Source organism: Galeopterus variegatus, unplaced genomic scaffold (genome assembly GCF_000696425.1).
Source record: "Galeopterus variegatus unplaced genomic scaffold, G_variegatus-3.0.2 Scaffold1974, whole genome shotgun sequence".
NCBI lineage: Eukaryota > Metazoa > Chordata > Mammalia > Dermoptera > Cynocephalidae > Galeopterus > Galeopterus variegatus.
In genome coordinates this window covers 80,320-90,411 of record NW_007728085.1, presented here as the reverse complement: position 1 = coordinate 90,411, position 10,092 = coordinate 80,320, and the positions used below count along the sequence as shown (strand labels likewise).

Here is a 10,092-nt window from a genome sequence, read left to right as displayed (position 1 = left end):
CGCCAGCCCCCCCCCCCCCCCCCCCCCCGGGGGGGGGGGGGGGGGGGGGGGGGGGCACTTTTCATCAGAGCCACTCATCCTTTATACTTAAGTCCATAACCCAGGACACCTGGGTGCACATGTGCAATTACATTAGACAATAACCAAGGAACACCTGGGCACACATGCATATTTACATCAAATGCTCAGCATGACTCTGAACATCTGAGGGGCTCTGACCATTTTCCTATATTTTCCCAACAAGACAGTGGAAGATTTGAAAGGCAGATTTAGTAAAAAAGACAAAGGCATCACCCGGTGATAAGAAAAAAATGAGAAAAATATTGAAGGCAAGATAACTGGTAAAGTAATCCAGCCTGGAACTTAGACTACATCCAGGAAGTACTAAATGAAATAACACAAGAGCTTTGTCAGAATCTAGATCTTATCAGATTTAAATGTTAAGGGAGAGGAACAAAGTTTTCTGGCTCGAGCTCACACATTTACAGTCCTCTCTTCCACAACACACAGTAAAGGATTTTTGTAAGTATAAGCCCAGAACAATGAAAAGAATGGGAGGGGTACCATCAGCAGACAAAAGATTTCAAAACATTTCCAGAGGATCCCTCATGGATAAGAGAAGCACCAGAAGAAACCAAGGGAGAGGCAGGAGCTAGTAGTAGAGAAAAAAAGCCAAGGTGCTAAAAATGATCCAGAAAGGTTGCAGACTTGGAGTCTCAGGTATGATAAATGGCAGCAAGAAGCACAGTTGAAAACAGGTAGAGTAATCAAATATTTATATACTGAACAGGTGACCTTCTTAACAGAAAATAACATTTCTGTAGAAAACTTTTTTTTGTTTATTTTTGGGGGAGCTGGCCAGTACGGGGATCCAAATCCTTAGACCACCTTGCATTCTAACCAAATGAGCTAACTGGCCAGCCCTTCTGTAGAAAATTTAACCAACAGACTGGGAGAAATGAGACCAATAGTATATGTGTCACCTCCTAAGGAAAGGCCTCTCTCTATTTTAGGGGCTACTATTCCCAGCATACTTGTAGACATCAAAGGAAGAGAGAGTTTATATATATGTGAATGTCTTTCAAAATACAATTTTTCACTTATTCCTGCTTGTGTTGAAAATTAAAATCAGAAACATTTCAAATATTTCTAAATTAAGGAAATGAAAAGAACGCTTACCTCTTGCTTTCCATCCAAACTGGTAAGCAGCACAGGTCGACCTATACATATGTTTGCAGACTTCATAGTGTTGAGTGCAAAATGAACAAGGGAATTCTGGAATGTTTTAGGAACTTTGTCATCTATTATGAAGGAAGAGAAAATTATTTTTGTACTATTTTGTAACTGAAGTTAAATCATGCTTTTTTGGAGTAAATAAAAATCCTCTATCCATATAATCACATGAATGCACTTACCACACCCTAGAAAAACTACCATTCCAACTGTCGTTTTAACAGATTTAAAACCAAACCCTTCTGAGAATCTACTGACAGTATATGAGTGTTAACTAAAAAGAGGATGTTTTATGGGGTATTAGAGTTTTTTGTTGTTTTTTTTTTAAGTCTCTAATTTCATTAAGAACTAAACACACTTGCAGTAGAGAGTCTCTGAGCTTTTCATGGTACGGATTCTAAGTTGAGACAGCTACTAGCATTCAGAGGGTTCAATTGGGAACTGGTACATCTATCCGGCTCTACAGGATTAAGTTATGTTTCCACTTCCAACCCAAATGAGAGTAATCAAATCTTTCTCTTTTCTATTACCAAAGACAAATGAATAAGATAGCAACACAAGTCTTATTCCTTAGATAAACACACTTACAATGACTGAAATCACCATGAGTCATTCCAACTTTTGGCCGAAGAAGGGACCCAAAATTCAGGCCCATTGAGGACACCTCTGAAAATGATGTGCTATCATCTCCACCCTTCCTACCAACATCTCCCTACTTCCTACGTACCCCCACACTACCAAGTTCCACGTTTGGTTAGCTGTCCCTCCACTGCTTTTCCCAGCTCCCTGTGCTGCCACATACTAGCACTTATCATCATAATGTTCATTTGTCTTATAGTCTTTCTCCCAAACTGTATGCTGTTTTGGCACAGGAATTGGATCATATTTATCTTTGTATCTCCAATGCATAAGAGTGCATCAAATATAGCAGTTGCACAATAAATATCCATGAAATGAATGAATGTATTACAGGAGTACACAATATTTTTGTTTTCAGCACAAAACCCATGAAACACTTATGGAATTTAAGCCTGCCATAAACTTCATTATAAAATTTATTATAGACACATAAACCATAACCATAAAGCTCTACATAATATTAGTGTTCCTTAATAATCAGAAAAACAGATCTCTTATAATGAAAAACCAATGAAAGCAAAACCATGAGGTATGTCTGATTTACATTATCCTCTGCCACTACAAAATAACTCAACACGTTTATTTTCTTTCCGCCATCAGAGAAGCAATCTTGAAAAACAAAGCATCTCACAGAGCTAAGAACAGTACCGAGTATAAAGTGAAATGAGAATACTGCACAATATGAGGAGTCCAAAAAAATTCAACCTTTCTATGAACATTAGTTTTTTTACAGTTTGCCCATCAATAACAAAACATCCTGAAGTCACATGTCCTCATAATGATTAGTTCCTACCACTTCTTTCTTCCTAAATATTTCCCACTTGACAATTACCTCAGAGGTATATTCAGTCTTTTGCAAGATTCTAGGTTTTCTTCTCCTCCCTTCATCCTATCCTGCACATTCACCACGCCCCAGGATTTAACAAATCACAGGCTTCCCTAAATACCTCCACATTCTGTATCAATAGAAATCATGTTCAAATTCCCATCCACTGACCTCTTTTCCCAATACATCAGCAGTGTATCCTCTGCTTACATCATTCAAATCTATTCAAGCTTTCCACATAATTCCCTTCACCAGTCTTCATTCCTCCAGTACTTTAAAAATACATCTCAATATCCACTCTCCCCGTTAACTACCTTTATATTTATTGAATACCTTAAATGTCAGATTAACTAACAAGATAATAAAGATAATTTCAAACAACCATCCACCCTTCATTTACTCATTCAGCAAATATGTGCCTACTATACAGCAGACACTGTGTTCACTTCTGTTCACAGGTCCTTGGCCTCATAGTTTATAATCTAGTAGGATAAGTTATCAAATAATTTCTGAATAGCTATACAATTGAGAACTAGGATTAATACAATGAAAGAATGACTAAGAGTAATAGAAGAGCCTGTAATGTGGGATCTGACCTAATTTGGACAAATCAGAGAATGCTTCTGAAAGGAAGTAATGTTAAAATTCAGATCTGTAAATTCAGAAGTGTAAGAAATAACTAAATGAAGATAAGAAAAAACTATTTCTCAACTAAGAGAACAGCATGAACAGAGGTCCTGGCAGAGTATGATGCATCCTCAGGACAGAGTACAGGCAGAGTAGTGGGAGACAAAGGCGGGGCACTTAAGGAAGGTCAAGACCACCTAGGACAACAGATTTTATCAAGATGCTGGTCATTACCTTGATAGCAATGGGAACCCAGTGACGGAACAAAATCTGGGTGACCACAGGATTTTCATTTTAAAAAGATTGTGGCTGCACAGTGTAAAAGGAAAAACGAAGGGAGCAAAATTGGAAGGGAAATGAGTTAAAAGGCTATTGCAGCAGTCCAGTTGAGAGATGATGGTGTCTGAGATTAAGGCTGAAACAGTGAGAACGATGTGAAGAAGAGGAATGTGGAAAATATTTAGGTGATAACAGTACTTAGTGGTGGACTGCATATGTGAGGTGTGAGAGAGAGAGGTGTTATGGATGACTCTCAAGTTTCTGAATTTTGCAATGGGAAAAACTGAACAGGGCTAAAGTTTGTTTTGTTGGAGCACTCATTAAGGCAGTCCTGAAGTATCTCTGAGAACTCCAAGAGAGTTTTGTACAGTGTTATGTGGTCCACAAACTATTTGTAACTGGTCCATCCATGATGAGATAAGTATAGAAAATGAGAATAAGCATTTAGAAGTTTTTACTGCAATTTGACAGAGTAATTTTATATCTATTGAATCTAATAAAAATTTTTAGTTTTTTTAACTCATCTAGTAATTCATTTTAACTGTATTTTACAAAAGTACCAGTCTATGACTTATTATAAATTTTTAAAGTTTCACCAGTTTCAGAAGCATTAATCTAAAAGACAACTAAATCAAGATTCAGAAACAGTATGAATTACAAATATAAACCTGAAAACAAAAAGGATACAGATGAGAAACCCTCAATGTTGGATGAACTTACCAAAGAGAGAAGATTTATAGAAAGAAAAAGAAAATGTACAATTAAGAATCGAGGAACTTTAATATTTAACGGTAAGGTGGAAGACAACACCTTTGCCTACAAAGGAAACTGACAAAGTACGAACAAGGATGGAGAAAAACTAGGAAAGTTCGATGACATATAAGACAAGTAGTAATGTGTTTCAAACAGAGAAAATGATTGACAACACCAAAAAGTGCTGAGGTCAAATAAGATAAACAATGAAAAACCATCCATTGGATTTATCAACATGGAGATGACTGGTGACCATGGCAGGCCCAGTTTCCATGTAATGATGAAGTGGAAATCAAACAGGAATAGGCTAAAGAGTAGATGAGAGATGAGGAGGCAGAGACCACCCCATTTAGGAAGTTTGAGAGAAACTTTAACAAGGTGGAGAGAGATGGAGTAGTAGCAGGAAGAAAATGTGGAGCTTTTGTTTTGATTTAAGACAGAAACGAGCATGTTTAAATGTCAATGGGAAGGATCCAGCTGAAAAAGAGGCTGAATCTGCAGGACAAAACAACTTGTCCCCTGATCCCTGAGGAAGAATGAAAAGACCATGTTAATTCTAAGACTGTCTTTAGGGTCTGATTAGACATAAAAATCTTGCCACTTCTTCAGTCTGATCCATTTTTCAAAGCTATTACACATCCAGCATGCTAGAAGCTTTACCAACTAAATGACTTTTCAGATATAAATCCCCCAAGTCAAGGGAGCTGTGATCTAGTTCAATGGCTTTGGAGTCAAATACATCTGTAGTCTGTCACTTAGTACCTGTGTAACCTGAATGGAATCAGGTTAACCTTTCCTCCTCTGTAAAATGAGCATTATTGTACAGTACCCGTATGTCACAGCTTCTGTGAAGATTAAATGAGATTTGTATGTGACATACCTAACCCGCAGCTAACACCAGTGTGCAATTAATAGCAGTTATTAAATACCAGAACCTGTGTAGTAGTGAAGGAAAATGCCACCTTTATTCTTGAAGACACAGTAATGCCTCTTAGGACGGATCCACATTTTTACTGAACTAGGTATACATACATACTTCTTCCTTATATACGTAAGTCTTGTGTGGCTTTCACACCTTTACCACGCCCAACTTTCAAAAACGTCTGCACCTCAAGGCAACACCGACGGGTCTTCCTCCCCTCAGGTTGCGCCCCCTCCCAGAACTCTTTACCCTTTTCGAGGAAGTTGGTCACCACCAGAGTCCAGGTCGCCGCCGCGAAGCCTGGCCCAGCAGAAGGAGCAAGGGCCCCCGCACGAGAGGAAGCAGAAGAGGGCGAAGGCGAACCATTTTCCGCGCTTCGGTTCAGGCGCTTTCTGTTCTTTTTGGAAGACATGAGAGATCAAACGGCAGCACCGGCGAAAGGACCGCAAAGCCGGCTCAACGTGCGCGTTCCTCTGAGAGAAAAACTTCCGGGGCAGAAGTCAGCGAGGCTCCGCCTCGCGCCGTAATTCCCCGAGTGAAGTGCAGTCGCAGGAGCGAACCCATCATCTTCAGAACCCGCAGTATTTGAAGTGGTTGCGGAGGTTCTGATATCTACAGAAATCAGGAAGACAGATTCAGTGAACGGAACCGCCATTTAGACTATAAATTCATGAAAGACAGGACTTTTTTGTGTCATGGCCTGCCTTCCCCATCCTTAAACAAATGTCTCTTGAATTAAACTACAAACAAAACAAGTCGGTGGGAAAGTTTCTCCCTGCTTTCCTGGAGCCGGGCAAATTGGTATGAAGAGCTGATGAACAGGACTTCCTTGTCTCCTTTATAGCTCTGCAGAGTAGTAACTCCAGCTCAACTCTGAAAGTGGGTGGCATTCTTCTAACATTTACGGTAGAGAGCTCTCCTCAGGAATGCGGAGGAGGGGTGGCGTGGAGACCAAGCGTGCGGGACAGCTAGGAGATGGTGCAGCTGCCGAGTGGAGGCTACTGGCGCGCGGTTCTGGCCCTGGCCCGCAGCCCCAGGCTTTCGTTGGGGTACCGCTGGACCTCGGGCGGCCGAGATCGCGCGCGGGATCCCTTCGCCAGAGCGGGCGAGCCGGACAGATTCGGGGGCGTCTCGGTGCGCCTGTCGCGGCTCGGCGCGCTGGACTGCCTGGACGCCGCCGCCTTCCAGAGGGGCTTGCAGGGCAAGTGCGCCTGGGGAGAGGGGCTTCCCTGGCTCCTGAGCCTTTCTAATGAAATAACCGTGAACTCACCCCCATGTCGCTCTCTACACCAGTCAAGTACCGAGCACGAGGGAAAGGGCACGCATGACCCGGGCCCATTTTCTCCCCTTAGTTCTTAATGCCCTTTGCTGGGAGGTCTCTGAGGCGGTTGGTGAAGATCCCGGACTTTGGGATCAGCAGTCTTGGTGTCTGGTCCACTTTCTAGTGTGTGACCTTCGAAAAGTTCTGTAATCACTCTGTCCTCATCCATAAACCCGGATAATAGGAGCTCATGGGATTGCTGCGAGTTAATTTGCATAATGATATAAAGTACATAGCACGGTGTCTGCCAAATATTTAACTCTCAATAGGTGTTTGTTAATATTATTACATTATTTCCTATCATTTACCAAACCTTGGTTCTGCTGGGCACTTTGCCTAAAACAGAACGCTCACATTCTAATACAGGTGGTGGATATTACCAGAGAGCTTTTGAGTGGTCACATTTGTACACAAATCAGGTCAGGAGCTGTCGGGGCAAGAACTGGAGTTTCCTTCTACAGTACTTATAAAGCAATAAGTCTTTTATGATTAACTGGGGAGGGTGGTATGTGGGTTCACTCTTCACTGAGAAAACTCTCCACTCTCTTTGAACGTTGAGCCCAGTAATAAAAAAGAAAACAGGTGGAGGAGCTTTAACTATGGGAGAAGTCCTTGATTTGGTAGAGCAGCCTGTTCTTCAAACTGCCCGCGAGGGTCATATCATGGAAATTCAGATCTCTCACACTAACAGGAAATTTCAGATAATCTTTATCTCTTGTTGAGCAATATGACAAGTAAGCATTGTGTAATCATTGTCATTTCCAAATGACTTACCTCTTCATGTGATTTTCTTTCCTACCTGTGAATCATTGCTGACAAGCATACTTAGACTCCAACAATATCACCAGTAGGAGAATCAAACCAATTCATCCTCTGGTGTATGTATATTTGTGTGGGTAGACACAGGTATTTATTGCACACACCGATACTTACCAGTGACCAAATAGTGATCAAAGCACTATGCCAGTCAGCATGGCAAAGCAAAAAGCATGTTAGATTTGGAGGCACACATTCAGGGTTCAAGTCTCAGTATCTGCCATATGCTTAGTCAGGTGTTAGGCAAATTGCCACTGAAAATATTTGCCTCTTACATTGCTATTGTGAATAATGCTAGCCCTAATTATTCTACTGGATAGATGTGGTGATCAAAGATAAATTACATGAAACTAATTTGTAAACTGGAGTATCATATACTTTTTATATTTTTTAATAAAACAAATTCTGTTGTACAACTAAGTGCTAGATACTGGTTTAAGGACTTTATAGATATCAATTCATTTAATCCTCATAACAGCCCTGTGAGGTAGATACCATTATTATCCCCATTTTAAAGATGATGGTACTGAGGCATAGAGAGAATCAGTAGCTTCCTGCCTCTAAAAGCTGCTATTTCTGTGTTTATCAAGTCAAACAAAACTAACAGAATGGTAGCGCCTGTCAAGAGAAATGAAAATAATCTAAGCCTAATAGGAAGTCTCTTTTCAGGTATATTGGACTGATTGTGTATAATGTATTAGCAACAGTTGTTACGCATAGTTACACATGAAGTTCACTATTCTTTTAGTGTTCGTTTTGTTATTGACAACTCTAAAGTTAGATGGATAAACAGGTATTATGTTGTTAGCTTCACATGAAATATATCTGCGTCAGTAGTGAAATAGCCCTGGTTCTGGTACTTGCTATGTCACTGACTAGGTGTGTGACTTTAGGCAAGCCAATCATTTAATAAATATGAATTGAGCCCCAGTGCATAGTAACAGGTTAAACTATAAGATTGCAAATGCACAGAATATTAAATATGATTAGAAAAAATAGATAACAGAAGAGATATCATTAGGTGATAAGTTCTTATAAATCATACATAGCAAGTAGTTCTTAAGTTCACATAATGGAAAGCACATGAGCAGTGGTTAGGAAAGAGTTTTGTCAAATGAGCTGGCCGGTTAGCTCATTTGGTTAGAGTGCAGCCTTAAAACACCAAGGTCATGGGTTTAATCCTGGTACCAGCCAACCACACACACAAAAAAGATTTTTGTCAAAGAAGTGGTGTACAAGCTGGACTCAGGGATGGTTATGAGTTGTCGGGATGGGAGGCAAAGGAAAAAGTATTAGCATTTATTACAGAAAAGAGAAAGGAAGGAATTACATAAATGAAGCTAGTTTGGGGTGTAGGATTCAGTTTTGAACATCCTTCTTGCAGTTTGAAGTGGCAGCTTTGGGGAAATGTCTGAAAGCAGCTGTAGAGCAGAAAGTTTAGTGTTCAGTGAGGCAGGACTGGGCCACCATCCTCATGTAGGTGTTAGTCAAAGCAGTGAAAGTCGATGGATTCTCCAAGACAAGAAGTGTAAAGATATAAAGCAGCAAGCAGCTAACTATGCTTTTGGAAACCAGCTTTTTTATTTGATTGGAAGGATTGCCAGGGAAGGAGCACATGGGAACTCTGGGGTGATAGAAATGTTCTATAATCCTAGTGGAAGTGTGGGTCACAGGTGTATGCATACATCAGACTCATCAAATGTACAATTAGGATTTGTGCATTTCATGTTATATAATTATACCTCAATTTTAAAAAGTTTTAATCAAAGAAAGAGTAAAGTGAGAAGGATGTGATCCCACAGCCCATTACATGCTACGTCAAGTCAAATCTTTATTAAAGGCCCCATGTGCCTTTCACTGCTAGGCACACTGACTTTCAAAGATGTAAAGAACATGGTCCTTAACAGAGAGGAGCTTACTGCAGAACTGGTGAAGAAAAGAGAGGAAAAGAAAATTAACCATTAAATAGATAATCAAGCCTCCCAAGTCATACTCATTTACAGGGTTATTGTAAAGATTAAGTAAGATGATGGATGGAGAAAGTGATCTGAAAAGTTTTTCTAAAACTGAAGTATTCATTTCTTCACCCATAAATTAAAGGTAATAATACCTGTCTTTCATGGTTGTGAGCACTTAATGAGATAATATGTATAAATCGTCTGGAACTTGGTAAGGTTCAAATAAATGTTAGCATCTTTTTTCACTGGCTCAATCTTAAGTAATAAAATAAGAGACTTTAAAGAAAATCTATCTTTATGTTCATCCTGGTGTTATTTGTAATAAAGGAAAATTAGAAACAGTCTAAATGTCTTAGGGTGGAAGGTTGGTTAAGTAACATATGGTATACCTATGGGAGGAAAACTATGCAGTCATTAAAAATTCATGTTTATGGAAAGAATTTTAATGACATAACAAAATGTTTAAAATATATAGTGAAAGGGCCGGCCCGGTGGCGCACTGGAGAGTGCGCCGCTTGGGAGCGCAGCGGCACTCCTGCCGAGGGTTCGGATCCCATGTAGAGACCGGTTCCTGCTCACTGGCTGAGCGTGGTGCAGGCGCAACACCGAGGGTTGCGATCCCATTGCCGGTCCCCGGTACGGGCGCGACGCTGAGGGTTGCGATCCCGTTACCGGTCAGTAAAAAAGATAAAAAGGAAAAAAAAAATATATATATATA

General features: G+C 40.2%; 2 protein-coding genes across 3 annotated transcripts in view; one reads left to right on the top strand and one right to left on the bottom strand.

Moving 5' to 3' along the window:
• Positions 1-5,692, bottom strand: part of SPATA5 (spermatogenesis associated 5) — a 70,455-nt gene extending 64,763 nt beyond the window's left edge. Inside the window, exons 1-2 of one of the 2 annotated variants that reach the window (XM_008579891.1) lie at positions 5,529-5,692; positions 1,180-1,301 (exon numbers count right to left, since the gene is read on the bottom strand). In XM_008579891.1, the coding sequence (XP_008578113.1) occupies positions 1,180-1,301; positions 5,529-5,691 (285 nt within the window). In that variant the 5' untranslated portion in view covers position 5,692. The remainder of the gene's footprint in view (positions 1-1,179; positions 1,302-5,528) is intronic. The other variant, XM_008579892.1, reaches the window with a different exon arrangement.
• Positions 5,693-6,254: 562 nt separating this feature from the next.
• The window catches only part of NUDT6 (nudix (nucleoside diphosphate linked moiety X)-type motif 6), a 37,228-nt gene continuing 33,390 nt past the window's right edge, over positions 6,255-10,092 (top strand). The window contains exon 1 of the mRNA XM_008579894.1: positions 6,255-6,480. Within this exon, the coding sequence (XP_008578116.1) occupies positions 6,255-6,480 (226 nt within the window). The remainder of the gene's footprint in view (positions 6,481-10,092) is intronic.